At 40.2% G+C, this 15,851-nt stretch overlaps 2 protein-coding genes across 2 annotated transcripts; one reads left to right on the plus strand and one right to left on the minus strand.

The window, feature by feature from the left end:
* Positions 1-538: 538 nt before the first annotated feature.
* cryaa (crystallin, alpha A) lies at positions 539-3,381 on the plus strand (the record flags this gene model as incomplete). Its single annotated transcript, XM_083992208.1, has 3 exons — positions 539-736; positions 1,006-1,128; positions 3,151-3,381. 3 exons carry the CDS (start codon positions 539-541, stop codon positions 3,379-3,381), a joined length of 552 nt encoding a protein of 183 aa, XP_083848334.1.
* Positions 3,382-7,243: 3,862 nt separating this feature from the next.
* Positions 7,244-15,435, minus strand: hsf2bp (heat shock transcription factor 2 binding protein; the record flags this gene model as incomplete). The annotated part of the gene is made up of 8 exons (XM_083988331.1): positions 7,244-7,458; positions 8,421-8,524; positions 8,665-8,782; positions 9,506-9,650; positions 10,882-11,031; positions 12,155-12,258; positions 13,366-13,528; positions 15,385-15,435. 8 exons carry the CDS (start codon positions 15,433-15,435, stop codon positions 7,244-7,246), a joined length of 1,050 nt encoding a protein of 349 aa, XP_083844457.1.
* Between the last annotated feature and the right edge of the window lie 416 nt (positions 15,436-15,851).

Here is a 15,851-nt window from a genome sequence, read left to right on the forward strand (position 1 = left end):
TGTGCAGCATTGTGTGTAAATCTGCTCTGCCCCACCACACATGTAGGCAGCAGAAATACAGCAATACAACGCAACAGCATTGTGTCACTGACTGAGTGGATGTGTGTCTGTTGACGAGCCACCACTCAGGTAAAATGCCTCTGTGTCTTTAGTCGGCTTCCTGACCTCATTGTTTCTGTGCTGCCCTCCTTCACCAGGGTTTGTTTTGGCAGCCATGGGTGTCTGGTGTGTGGGTGGCACTGGGTCGCAGCAGGGTAACTGGACCTAGTAGTTGCCCCCCCATCCTCAACCCCCCGATTCTGCTGACAAGGCCCAACCCACTATGAGATAATGCCATTCCAGAGGGATCGTGGCTAAAGCCTCTCTTTCTGGCTCTCAGGTATATAAAGAGGAGGCAGCTGGAGAGCAGAGGACAAAGCTCTCTCTCGAATCGTTCTTCATCATCATTCCTCACTTCCCTCCCTTCCACCTGCTGGATTTCTAAGCAGGTACATCTGCCAGCCAAGCCAAGCCAAGCCAAGTCAAGTCTCCAGTCGCTATGGATATTGCCATCCAGCACCCCTGGTTCAGACGCGCCATGGGCTCTGTCTACCCTGCCCGACTTTTTGACCAGTTCTTTGGAGAGGGCATGTTCGACTACGACCTGTTCCCCTACACTGCCTCCACCATCAGCCCCTACTATAGACAGTCACTGTTCCGCAACTTCCTGGACTTCTCCAACTCTGGCATCTCTGAGGTAACGACTAAACACCTACAACAACTCTTACTCTAGCAGTGCTGTAAAGTAAAGAAGCAAAGATGTAGAGTCGGCTAGAATTTCAAACAGGATCTTTCTAGAAGCGATGAAATTCGACGACAATCTCGATTCTACTCTACTTCTAAACAAACTTTTATAGCTTATATAACAGTTAAATCAAACATCCATCGTTCAATATCTTCAGAGCGTCGAAAGGTTCTTACTTCGACAGTGTGATGATCCTATTTGTGCTTGTGTGTGTCCTTCAGGTGAGGTCCGACAGGGATAAGTTCACAATCTACCTGGACGTCAAGCACTTTTCACCCGACGAGCTCTGTGTGAAGGTCTGTGACGACTATGTGGAGATCCAGGGCAAACATGGAGAGAGACAGGTAACAATAAACACACACACTTTGCTTCCAAACAAAGCAAAGTTAGGTCAAATATGGTCAACGAAAGGTTTGAATAACCTGTTGACTCGTTATGAAGATCTATCCCTTACCTCACCGCACTGCTGAAGAGTTAACACAGATTGGTTGGTGAAGAGGTCAAACATTGTAGATAGACTCAGGGCCGTTGTATAGGGGAGAAAGGTGATGATAATTCTAGGGGCCCAGCACCCAGTGGGCCCCACAAAAAACCCCAGTAGTCCTGGATAAGACCCTGACTAATACTCATAGTAATGCTGCATTAGCATCAAAACAATGTAGGCTAAATAAAAAACGATAATACGTACGTAGTCTAAGAAAAAAAGTGGAAAAGTCAGGGGGCCCACTTTAGTATTCTTTCAGGGGCCCCAGAATTCCTAGCAACGACTCTGGATAGACTTTAGATTTCACTATATTTGAACATCTGCAACAGCTTACTTAATACAATAAGGGCATTCTTTCTATCTATCTATCTATCTATCTATCTATCTATCTATCTATCTATCTATCTATCTATCTATCTATCTATCTATCTATCTATCTATCTATCTATCTATCTATCTACTTCAGTTTAGCTTGTTAGCACTTCCTGTTCCCTGGTTCTGAAGTCTCTAGGGTTTTTGGTGACGACTAAATTAGGTCTGAAGCTGAGGCACATTTTCAAATTTTATTCTACAACATCAGTAGATACCCCAGTCACGATTTCTTTATCCTTTTAAATCTTAAAAAGGTTGCTAACAAGTGTCTAAATAAGGCTGCAGCGGTCGTCCGTTGACCAGTCCATCCTTGCTATTGCAATCTGGGGCGAAAGGCCTGTCAGTCGAGCTACAGTAGCCTACTAGCTGAGTCATTTGACCACGTTGTTTGACCACGTTGCAGTCAGTTTATAGCCTTCTTTCGCTTTTTACTTCAGCTGATTGTATTTAGGCTTCAAACATCATAAAGAGGTGTTCATTAGTGAAGATGATCCTCACAAAACCTGTCACTATCATAAACCGCTGTTTACTTTCTGTCATAATCCAAAAGACAATGGAAAATCCATTGTCTTTCAGAGGAGGGAACCAGGCGGTTGGTTAAATAATACATCATCCCTGCTGGTGATGTTTTATTTTGAAGTTCAGAAGCTACAACAAAACCAGGAAGTGTTGTATTCTGGCGAGAATTTGTCCCTTTAATTGATACTGATTGATGATATTGATTGATATCGACGGTCTGGATTGTTACCAGGGCCGTTGTATAGGGGAGAAAGGTGATGATAACTCTAGGGGCCCAGCGCCCAGTGGGGCCCATAAAAAACCCCAGTAGTCTAATCTTTGTATGACTGATTTATTCTGCATAAGACCCTGACTAATACTCATAGTACACTGTAAAAACTCAACATCTTTCCAAGAATATTTGTCTTATTTATTGTCCAAATGTCTAATTTCTAGTCAAAACTCATCTCTTTCCACTTAAAATAAGACTCATTACCTAAAAATTTACTTTTTTTTTTTTTAGATCATTTTCACTTGTTTCAAACAAATTTTCAATTTTCAATAAGTAGAAAAATCTGCCAGTGAAAGCAAGTTTTTTGTGCTTGTGATAAGGAAGAAAAACTTGCTCCACTATCAGATTTTTTCTACTTATTCCAAGTGAAAATCTGCTTGAAAGGAGTAAAAAGTGTCTAAAAACAAGCTACTTTTAATATGATGAGTCTTATTTTAAGTAGAATGAGATTTGTTTTGACTAGAAATGACATTTTGACTAGAAATAAGACAAATATTCTTGGTAAGATACTTGAGTTTTTGCAGTGTAATGCTGCATTAGCATCAAAACAAAGTAGGCTAAATAATAAATGACAATACATAGGTAGTCTAAGAAAAAAGTGGAAAAGTGAAAGGGGGAGGGGCCCACTTTAGTATTCTTTAAGGGGGCCTTAAAGAATTCCTAGCAACGGCCCTGCTAACTGTTCCTAACCATCAACGTGTTCATCCCGCTGTCTTTCAGGACGACCACGGTTACGTTTCCCGTGAGTTTCATCGCCGCTACCGCCTCCCCTCCAGTGTCGACCAATCAGCGATCACCTGCGGCCTGACACCCGACGGCCTGTTGACCCTGACCGGGCCAAAGGTCGGCGGCGGCGGCGGCGGCGGCGGCGGCGGGAGCGAGTCCACCCGTGGCGAGCGCAACATCCCCGTCACCCGCGATGACAAACCCAACGCTGCTGCATCCTCCTAAAGAACCACCAAGCTTCAACTGGGATGGATGACCTCGGATTCTTCTGCTCTTCTGGTCCTAAGCTTCACTTCCTCCTCTGTAGATCTTCTCCTTCTTCGTAGCTCTCTTCTGTTTTATTATTATTATTATTATTATTATTAGCGCCATTGTTTTTTGAGTTTAACAAAACCACCACGCGGGGGTGGTGAAGTGGGGCAGCGGCGGCCGAGTTAACTGAAGGAGAGAAGTCATGCGATGAGGACGAAGACTGAGAGCTACACACTTCACTCTGCTGATGATGATGGTTGGTGTATTTAAAGGGCCAGTCCTCAAGTGTAATGTTTAAACATGTCCCAGGTTTCCATCGGTGAAGTTCTCTGACCCTCTGCTCTGTCTTCAGTTTCCTGTTCTGTAGTCTATAGACCTGTATCCATGGATACAGGCTCATTCCTGACAAGTCCACACTAAAGTAACTTAATAATAAAGCTGTACACTTAACAAGAAGCACCTCCTGTGTGGGTTTGTGTGTGTATTACCTGGTCATTCTTGCTAAAGTCAATGCATATAATAGCACAATGCCTTCCTTACACTGCAAAAACTCAAAATCTTACCAAGAATATTTGTATTATTTCTAGTCAAAATGTCACTTCTAGTCAAAACTAATGAAATTATACTCAAAATAAGACTTGTCACATTAAAAAGTAGCTTGTTTTTAGACAATTTTTACTTCTTTCAAGCACATTTTCACTTAAAATAAGTCAAAAAAGTGTTTCTTTCTTATTACGAGGACAAAAAACTTGCTTTCACTGGCAGATTTTTCTACTTATTTCAAGTGAAAATTAGTTTGAAACAAGTGAAAATGATCTAAAAACAAGTTATTTTAAGTGGAAAGAGATTAGTTTTGGTAATTTTGGCATTTTGACAAGAAATAAGACAATATTCTACGGTGGCCCTGAGGTGCAAATCACAACAGCTAATCAGAAAACACAACAACAAATTCTAAGATTTTGAGTTTTTGCAGTGTAATTATAAAGCAGCTCTAGGTTCAATGTAATACAGTGAAAGTAAAGGGATTGTATTCAGAAAACTGAGCCTTAAAACCAGCTAACAGAGACTTCCTGAACTTTGTGATGTCACAACAACACCCTATATAGGCCACACCCCCAGGCTCATCACTTCAAAATAAAACACGAGAGGAGTGAAAACTGGGATACTGACAGCTGTCTAATCTATCTAAGTCTTAGAAGATGGGACATATGATTTAATTTTATATCAACTGCAGCACTAGAAATTCTTATGGATCTAATTTTAAGACATTAAAGTACCGAGGTCATTTGTGATCTTCTCTATTATCTACACTGCAAAAACTCTAAATCTTACCAAGAATATTTGTCTCATTTCTAGTCAAAACAAATCTCATTCTACTTAAAATCAGACTCATCACATAAAAAGCAGCTTGTTTTTAGACACTTTTTACTTCTTTCAAGCAGATTTTCACTTGAAATAAGTAGAAAAATCTGATAGTGGAGCAAGTTTTTCTTTCTTATTACAAGCACATAAAACTTGCTTTCACTGGCAGATTTTTCTACTTATTTCAAGTGAAAATTAGTTTGAAACAAGTGAAAATGATCTAAAAACAAGTTCATTTCTAGGTGATGAGTCTTATTTTAAGTGGAAAGAGATTAGTTTTGACTAGAAATGAGACATTTTGACAAGAAATAAGACAAATATTCTTGGAAAGACTTTGAGTTTTTGCAGTGTAGTGTATTGTTGGAGCTGAGAAGTTATTATTTTTGACTTCACGCCTGCATGGTTACAGTCCATCTCTCTGTCGCTCTCTGCCAGGCTGTGGACTGTTTGTTTTCCCTCACAGTGGGAGTTAAAGTGTCTGTAAATAACATAGAATATAGATATAGATATAGATATAGATATAGATATAGATATAGATATAGATATAGATATAGAGTTTATTCTGAGCTCTAAACTCGCTTTGTTCGTGTTGCTGTGAGTTGTTGAGAGCAGATTTGATCCGTTTGAATGTAATGTAAAACATGGATAGGTACTGTTTCTATGGCAACAGAAGACAGAGAGTGAACGGTCGTCATCTTTAATCTGTCTTGTACAAAAACTGTGTCATCATATTATTCACATTATGTAACAACCAAACAGGAAACAGTAACAATAACTGATGCAAGAACAGTTCACTGCAAAAACTCAACATCTTTCCAAGAACATTATTTTGTCTTATTTATTGTCAAAATGTCTCATTTCTAGTCAAAACTAAACTCTTTCCACTTAAAATAAGACTCATCACCTGAAAATTAACTTGTTTTTAGATCATTTTCACTTGTTTCAAACTAATTTTCACTTGAAATAAGTAGAAAAATCTGCCATCTTGCTCCACTATCAGATTTTTCTACTTATTTCAAGTGAAAATATGTTTGAAATAAGTAAAAACTGTCAAAAACAAGCTGCTTTTTATGTGATGTTTCTTATTTTAGGTATATTTAGATTTATTTTGACTAGAAATGAGACAAATATTCTTGGTAAGATTTTGTGGTTTTGTGGTGTTCTAACAGATTGTTTTACTTTGAAATGTTGCTATAGTTACGGTATATCTATTATCTGAACAATTATAACATATTATATTATATTACATAGTCGAGGTAGGACTGAAGATACTGCATCCATGTCAAACAGAGTTCTGTTTACTGTGACCCTGGAAACACAAACACACACACACACAGTCATGTGATGATGTATGTTCCCACTTTACATTGTAATATTTAAAGCACATCTCCATGGTAACGCCTGAACAGTCCTCTGTGTGTGTGTGGGTTGGATAAGATGAGTGGTGGTGGATGAATGACCCATAATATAAAGGAGGTTTCATCTCTGGTAACAGCTGATCTAGTGTTTCCTTGCTTCAAGTCCAAGAAATACCACCACACTATCACCACGGTAACCACCAAATACCACCACACTATCACCACGGTAACCATCCCATAGTCCCATAGTCCCCCAAAACCAACCATATCTCTCTCTGCTTAGTATTTAGGATACTCATCTCTTTGCCTCCTCTAGTGATAACGCTACATGGAATGAAGGCAGCTGATTGGCTGTAATGGAGGTATAGCGTTACAAAGGGGGGTAGAAAATTTGCAGTAAATTTCCGGTAAATTTCAAGAAACTTTCCATGGGAATTTAAACTGGGGAATTTTTTTAAATATTCCAAATTGGAAACTTTCCATGGGAATTATGGGAATTATTGGGAATTTATGGGAATTAACTGGAATTTTGGGGTAATTTAAACAAACTGTATCATATCTAGGGTTGCAAAGGGGCGAAACATTTCCAGTAAATTTCCAGAAACTTTCCATGGGAAGTTAAGATGGGGAATTTCGGAAATATTCCAAATTTGAAACTTTCCATGGGAATAATGGGAATTTATGGGAATTTATGGGAATTAACTGGAATTTGGGGGTAATTTAAACAAACTGTATCATATCTAAACATAAATGTAAATATTTTGTTTTGTCATAAGCAGACATCCATGCAAAATAATACAATTAAAAGACATTAATGACATTTCACCGGATTTATTTGTGAGTAGAACTTTATCAAGTTTTAATTCTTGTATGAACAATCAATTATTTTACTGAACAACAAAAACATGAATGTTGAGTAAAATATTACTACTAATTATTCCTGTTTATTCCCATATTTTCCTGTTAATTCCCATATATTCCCTTTAATTCCCATAGAAAGTGTCCAACTTCGAAAAAACTCCCAGAATCTTGCAACCCTAAATGGAGGCAAGGCTCAGCGTATTGGAAGAACTCCTCTGCTTTGAAAAGGGAAGTGGTGAGCGACTAGAAACGGTTCAGTGTGGCGGTACCTGTTGGAGCAGCTGCAGGTCCTCCAGGGTCTGCTGGGCCGTCAGCCTCAGGCTCGGTTCTGGGCTCGAGCCCAGGCGGCTGACGCAGGCCTGGAGGTCCGGGTCCAGCAGGGACGAGCCCAGCAGCTCCAGCACCTCCTCATCCAGCAGCAGTGACTGGAGGAGGCGCAGAGAGTGAAGACAAACCTCCCAGTTCCCATCTGACGGACAAGAGAGGAGAGAATTATTATCTATTTATTATTATCTATAAAATGTCATCGCTGCGGATGATGATGATGAGAGAATGAAAGAAAGATCTAGAACAGAAAGGAAAAAAGATCTCTCTAAAAATCTAGAAGTAAGCTCTACAATAAATACCTGGAGAAGGAAAATTAAGTTGAAAGAATGATCTAGAAAAGGAAAGAGACTCACAGGAAGATCTGTAAGGGAAGATCTAGAAAAGAAATATCTTAAAAGGAAAGATATAAAAAAAAAGAAAGAAACAAGAAAGACATACAATAGGGAAAACAATATTTATCAGAAAGAATGATCTAAGATAGAAAGATCTGCAATAAAGACCAGGAAAAGAAGGACAAAGAAGAACAATCTAGAAAAAGAAAGTACGATCTAAAGACGGTAGGGAAGATCTACAAGGAAAGATCTGGAAAAGAAAGAAAAATAAATTAAGATCTGGAATATTGACTGGGAAAACAAAATATTTGAGGAAAGAAAGATCTAGAAAAAGAAAGAACAATCTAAAGACACAGAGGAAGATCTATAACGAAATATCTAGAAAAGAAAGAAAAAAAGAACTTGGACTTGGAAAAGAAAGATCTAGAAAAAGAACAACTGAAAGACAGAGGGGGAATCTATGAGGAAAAATTTAGAAGAAAAAAACAAGAATATAGAGAAGAAAAAAAGAGGAAAGATCTAGAAAGAAAGAAAGAAAGAAAGAAAGAAAGAAAGAAAGAAAGAAAGAAAGAAAGAAAGAAAGAAAGAACATCTAGAGAAGAAAAAAAAAGAAAGATAAAGAAAAAAGAACACCCAAAAGACAGAGGCCGAATCTATGAGGAAAGGATTTAGAAAAAACAAGAATATAGAGAAGAAAAAAAAGAGGAAAGATCTAGAAAGAAAGAAAGAAAGAAAGAAAGAAAGAAAGAAAAGAAGAGCAGTGTGTCCTGACCGTTGAGCAGCGTCCAGATCAGAGTCAGAGCTGCTGGGTTTTCACTGATGTACTTCAGACCTTTAACATTGATGCTGACGTTGTAGAGAGCCATCAGCATCAACCTGCAACACACACACACACACACACACACACACACACACACACACACACACACACACACACACACACACACTGCCATCTCTACTCAGGGTTTGTAAACACATGAATATTATGGGATGTTTGTGCGAGCAGCTCCACCTACACCTTGAGCCGGGGCAGGACGCCCGGCTTCATCAGCTCCAGCAGCTTCATCAGAGTGTCCAATAGGACGTGAGCCGAGCCGGACAGGAAGTCCCGCCCACACGTCACCGCCGCGATGTCTGATTGGACGGAGACAAAGAGGAGGTGAGCCAGGTTTGTTTGTTTCTTTTTTTTTTTTTTTACTCTTTTTTATTCTTTTTTTTCACAAAAGAAAATACAAGCGTTATAAACTGACCACAGATAGCGAGGCTAATTTCTGTTAGCCCGTCTATGGTGTTTTACATTATACGTTAGCATTAAGCTAGCAGACTTTATGCTTAGTTGTGACACTGGTGTTTTGAATGTTGTTTCAAACTATGTGGGTTTGATTGAACATCTTTGATGCTTAAATATATATATTACCGCTTAATATATTGCTTTACTCCTCTACACCGGCCGTTACCATGGTTGTATCCATGGTACCTGCACCAGCTGTTACGATCGCGGTCGGAACGTTTTAATTACGCGACGTAATACGTCATTAACTGTGCGGCGGAGTCGTGTCCGAAAGTGTTTTTTTATTTGACCAGTGAGTCACTATATAGTCACTATATTGAATTCACTATATAGTGAGTAGGGAGGAGGGTCTGAGGGAGGGGTTTCGGACACAACCATAGTTATTTTGCTCACACATAGGCAGACCTCAGTCCAGAATTTTTTAATTGGGTCCCATACCATGTGCAGATAAGTGCCCTTGTGAGTTGAGCACCTCCAACACAGGCCAGTTGGTCTGAGGCCCGCTCTGTGTAGCTTACTAGGGTCCTAGCGAGGTTTGTTTCAGCAGCCGGTGCTTCAGGACTCACTGGTGATGGTGCCGGCCAGGGCCAGAACAAACTGGTGCTCATGGGAGTTGTAGTCCTCGGTCTGGGTCTTCACATCCACATCCAGAGACCTGACGAAGCTCTCCAGAGTCTGAGCTGCTACGGTGAGGAAGGCCTGCAGCTTCCCCTACACACACATTTGGAATATTTATTTATGCCCACATAACAAAGAAGTACAAGGGTTCTTGCACAAGGGACATAAACTCTGCCAGTGCAGTTGACAATGGAAGACGGTCAGACACAAAGCGCCTGGGCAGCTGAACACAGTTACATACAAACTGACCTCAGGTCAGATAGAAAACACACATTCAATGATACAAAAAACATCGTCTCCTCCAGATTGAGCGGCTACCAATAATAACTGAGACTGAGCAGCACCTGGCCAACTGTTCAGCTCTTCTTTTAGGGAGGCCGGCCATCTGAAGGCCCCTCACAACCAACTGATGCACATGCCCCAGGCTACCAGATATAAAGACTAGAAGTTTACACCTGTAGCCTATAGCTGAGAGATGGTCTGCTTCAGCTGCTGCTATTTCAGCACTTTGGTCAGAAAGGCCTCTAGGCTGTAATCAAAGGTACAGCCGACCTCCAGGATGAATCAACACCTCTCTATGATTTTCATTAACAACAACAACATCAGGAGTATTAGCTGTTACATTAGAGAACATTGAGACATCATTACACAGGCTGAACATACTCGGCTTCACACTAGAATGTTTATACAGCATGATGGTAGACCTGAGGATAGAAGAGATATCTGCTGATATCAAATCTACAATTCTTAGGTCCAGGAACAGAGAAGCTCGGGCAAGCTCTCTGACATATTTATCATCATTGTTCAACATATTCAACAGGTGGGAAAGTCTCGTAGCAATATATGTCCATTCAAAATTGGGAACACCCAGACCACCCTCACTCTTACTATGAAATATGATATTGTGTGTTGTATGTGTATTCAGGCCAGTCCATTGTCTCACAAAATATACAGTTTTATCCGTCAAATCACATAATGATTTTCGTGGAACATGTACATTAGAAAGAAGATGTTGTACCTTGGACAATGCAATTACTCTAACTGCCTCCAGCTTCATGATGAGTGGCAGTGGGGATACATTTATAGACTCAAGTCTGCTGTAATATTCTATACCAACGGTTCCCCCCACTCCGCCTTTCATAAAAAACTGCACATTTTGAAACACACACACACACACACACACACAGCTCCATGAGTGAGCGAGTTGTGAGTTGTGTTTTCCCTTTTTTGCCGTTGTGTTTTCTGATTTGCTGTTGTGATTTGCACCTCAGGGCCACCGTACTGGGGTTAAGTGCAACACACACACACACACACACAGACTCACATCGGCCAGCCAGTGTGTGACGGTCTCCTCGGTGACGGAGCAGCTCCACAGCAGACCGCAGGCCGCTGATCCCAGACCAGAGCAGAAGTCGGCCTGTTGCTGCAGCTCGGCTCCGCTCTGCCACAGCTGCTCCCGCAACAGCAGCTTCTCCTACACACACACACACACACACACACACACACACACACACACACACAAATAATATGACATCAGTTTAGGTGATGTGTAAGGTTGCAAAATTCTGGGAATATATGGGAATAAACGGGAATAACAAATAAGGTCTGCTTATGACAAAACAAAATATTTACATGATGCAGTTTGTTTAAATTACCTCAAATTTCCAGTTAATTCCCATAATTCCCATGGAAAGTTTCCAATTTGGAATATTTCCAAAATTCCCCAGCTTAACTTCCCATGGAAAGTTTCTGGAAATGTACTGCCCCTTTGCAACCCTAGATATAATACAGTTTGTTTAAATTACCCCCAATTTCCAGTTAATTCCCATAAATTCTCATAAATTCCCATAATTCCCATGGAAAGTTTCCAATTTAGAATATTTCCAAAATTCCCCAGTTTAACTTCCCATGGAAATTTACTGGAAATTGTCCGCCCCATTGCAACCCTAGATACAGTATGATACAGTTTGTTTAAATTACCCCCAATTTTCAGTTAATTCCCATAAATTCCCAATAATTCCCATAATTCCCATTGAAAGTTTCCAGTTTGGAATATTTCTCAAATTCCCCAGTTTAACTTCCCATGGAAAGTTTCTGGAAATGTACTGCCCCTTTGCAACCCTAGATATAATACAGTTTGTTTAAATTACCCCCAATTTTCAGTTAATTCCCATAAATTCTCAATAATACCCATAAATTCCCATAATTCCCATGGAAAGCTTCCAATTTGAAATATTTCCAAAATTCCTCAGCTTAACTTCCCATGGAAAGTTTCTGGAAATGTTTCGCCCCTTTGCAACCCTAGATATGATACAGTTTGTTTAAATTACCTTAAATTTCCAGTTAATTCCCATAATTCCCATGGAAAGTTTCCAATTTGGAATATTTCCAAAATTCCCCAGCTTAACTTCTCATGGAAAGTTTCTGGAAAATTACAGGAAATTTCCCACCCCTTTGCAACCCTAGATATGATACAGTTTGTTAAAATTAACCCCAATTTTCAGTTAATTCCCATAAATTCCCAATAATTCCCATAATTCCCATTGAAAGTTTCCAATTTGGAATATTTCCAAAATTCCCCAGCTTAACTCCCTCACCTCTCTCTCTCTCTGACAGTCGGTCTGAGCTGCGTCCAGTCGGGACTGAAGGTGAACACACTCCTGCCTCAGCTGCTCCTGCTCCTGTAGCAGCTGCTCCTTCACTACACACACACACACACACACACACACACACACACACACACACACACACACACACACACACACACACACACACACACACACACACACACACACACACACACACACACACAACATATTATCCCATCCTCTATCAGGCTTCTGAATAAGATTGTCATGCGTCGGTAGGTTAGTTAGTTTGGTTCTTTTCTCCTTTTTATTTTTTACTTGCTTAAAGCAGAAGTGAGTGGTCCGGTCGTTTTCGCTAATGCTGCGTTCCAGGCAGGCTTTTGAAATCGTAAATTACAGCTTCAAGTCACAACTTACGATTTTGTAGCGTTCCAGGCAACCCACTCGTGTTTTTCCGACCTGTTTTACCGGTGAAAGTCACTATAACGGCCACTCGTAACTTCTGACCCGTGAACTCGTACCAGATCGAACTGGTACCACTTCACGGTCGGAAAAATACGAGTTTCCTTGAACGCACCATAACAGTCCTCGTCGCTACGTCACCACATTCACGGCGTTCCTTGGCTGCACACACAGCCCTGCATGCCGTTCTCTCTCCTCATTGGATAAAAACTGTAGGATACGATAAATGTTTTCTCCTGGGCTCAGAGCAGAGCAGAGTGACTGAGAGACCCGTGTTTCAGTCCAAACACTCTATGTAAGTGATTGCTGTCGGAAGATATAACTATTTAAGACTTAGACTAACACAAATATATCACTCACTTCTGCTTTAAGTGTGTGTGTGCGTGTAGGGGCACACCACCATATCTTTGGTTTATTTCCCCTGGCTTTTAAATGTTGAATGTCAATTTGAATGTGTTGCTGAGACTCTTTTCACGTCATGCTGGTTGTGGTATTGTATTTATTCACCATGGATAGGTGCAACTGCAAACTGAATTGCCCATTGGGATCAATAAAGTTTTCTCTATCTCTATCTATCTATCTCTATCTCTACAACATATTGTTTTCTCGTCTTTCTTTCCACACGTTCCATCCATTCTGATGATATCTGTGTTCCTTCTGTGTTATCATGTCCTTGTCAGTAAACAGCAGGTATAGTAACATGGTGAATGTGTCCAAACTGAAACTTAAAGACGAGCTAACGGCGGCTAACGGCTAACCGGCCTTGGCGGTCCGAGCCTGGTGCAGCGTCTCCATCAGGTCCAGGTTCAGCACCCGGGGCAGGAAGTCCCTCAGCTGCATCACCTCCGTGGTCAGCTTCTCCAGGTCGCGCTTCCTCACCCTGACGAAGGCTTCCTGGGCAACATCTGGACAGCTGTGGACCTGGAGGGACGAGGAGATGAGGACACACGCTCACCTGCTTCTTCTAAGCAGCAGTTACAGTTTTTCTCCATTGCTAAGACACATTATTTCTGTAAAGCTTCTCTCCTTTTCTCTAAACTGTGAACACAAACACCAGTTTTCAAGCTACATTCACAAAACCTCAGACTCTTCTTGCAAAACCAAACTTTCACCTCAAAACAGTTCAATCTGGTGCCCAAAACTGAACTATGTTGTCAAATCGTGCCCCGAGTCAATCACCGTTAAAACCACTACTGAGCAGCAACTAAACACTACATAGACAAATAGAAAACACCACATGAAGCTGTAGAAATAAATGTTTATCGTTCACTGTAGCTAAATGCTAAATTCTCCTCTTGCAAAACAAAAAACCTGTGCATTTATCACTTGTACATAGTAAAAAAAAGTACAAAAAACAGAAATCCTGTGCATTTTACACGTAGCACTTGTACAGTACAAAGACAAACAGAAATCCTCTGCATTTAGCACTTGTATGCAGTAAGCCTACGTAAAAATAAAGTAAAATATAATAAAAATATAGAAATGAGAAGTGCACAACTCAGCCACAGCATCATTTCTCTGCACTGGATCAGGCCACAGGACTTCATGTTGAACTAGCTCATATCTGTTCCCTCACATCATTGGACACAAGTTTGATCCATTTTGAGTTGTTGTGTTCAACCGGTGAAACTTGTGCTTTACTAGTGTTTGACTTTTTCCACCTGTGCTCAGCATTACAGTAACATCTGGTTTCTGCTGTGGTGGTGAGACAGCTCCTCTTCTTCCATTACTAGTGGGTGACATCTAGTGTTTAAATTGTGTTACTGCATCTTTGATAGTTAGAGTGTGGCCCACTGTTCTCTAAAGTTACATTTTATTTATTACCCCAGTTTGAAAACACACAAAAAAACATAAAAACTGTCTGTTTTTTGTTTTTATTTGTCATCAGACTCCATCTTCCTCCCTTAGTAGTTTTATTCTACATGCTTCAGTCTTTGTCCTTTCAGATTAACATTCACTGTATCCTACATTGAAACCATAATTTGTAAAAATACGCCTTTATTTTGAAAGGTTTATGCAAAAATCCTTCTTGGATGCCAACGCACAGGAAATTAAAGAGATAGTTCTACATTTTGGCAAATTCTCCTATCACCATAATCCCTATAGTCATAGCAGTATAGGTTCATTACCTTTAATTATCGGTGCATGTTGTTTTGAGATCAGCGGGGCAGAGACGTGAGCTGCTCAGAGCTACTAGGGCTTTACAGACACATCTGTCTACATTAATACATCAGTTCAGTGATCAACAAGTCAACAGCATTGATTTATTGTAATTTTATATGAATGGAAGTGATTGTGTTACATCAGCATTGATATTATCTTATATGACTGACACTTTGCATCATCATCTATCCCTCTATACATAACTGGTTTAACTATTTCCCTATTGCTGTTCATTTAGGCTATTCATAAACCTGGACAGCAATATTTTGAATATGCCTTTTCTTTTTTCTTTTCAAAAAGGTTGATGGATTATGGGGTTATTATGACATGTATTGACCTTAATAAGCAGTTTGGCATTAAAAAAAACCCCTGAAAGATCTGGAATAAAGATATAATAACAATATTTTTTAGGAAAGAATAAAGATCTAGAAAAGAAAGAACAATCTAAAGACAGAGGGGAAGATCTATAAGGAAAGATTTAGAGAAAAAAAAGCACAAAAAAGAGGAAAGGAGGATCTAGAAAAGAGAAAAGATAAAGAAAGAAACATCTAGACAAGAAAAAAGAAGAACTGAGTGAACAGAGTATTGTCATCCAGATGTTTCCTCGCTCTTACCTTAGCTACCTGACTCAGGGCCAGATGTTTCCCTCCTAATGAAGCCGACATCTTTTATCCAGTGTGCTGGTTGTGTTGCTGGAGATGCTGCTGCTCTTCCTGTGGGGTTGTTAGCATCACAAAACCTTAGCATTAGCAGCGTTAGCCTTGATATGTTGGTTTGAAGCCTTGAGCCTGTTGTGAATAAATGTGTAGGTTTTTTATATTATACATACCCAATTATAAAAAACGAAACAAAAAAGTTTTATTTTTCCAACTAAACTAACTTACTGTGTAGTGTCAAAAAAGTTTCCCTCCGGCCTCCAGGGGGCAAGACGGGTGATGTAGTTCCCGGCCGGTGTTTATACACTAGATGCCGCCTTCTGCTTCTCAGCGTACGTCAACATGGCCGCCATCTTGGGTCGGGGTTTCTGTCTGACAAGCAGTCAGTCAGACCCGGTCGGACCCTTGTAGAACAAATTTCAGTG

This window comes from Trachurus trachurus (genome assembly GCF_905171665.1).
Source record: "Trachurus trachurus genome assembly, chromosome: 2".
In the NCBI taxonomy this organism is placed as follows: Eukaryota; Metazoa; Chordata; class Actinopteri; order Carangiformes; family Carangidae; genus Trachurus; species Trachurus trachurus.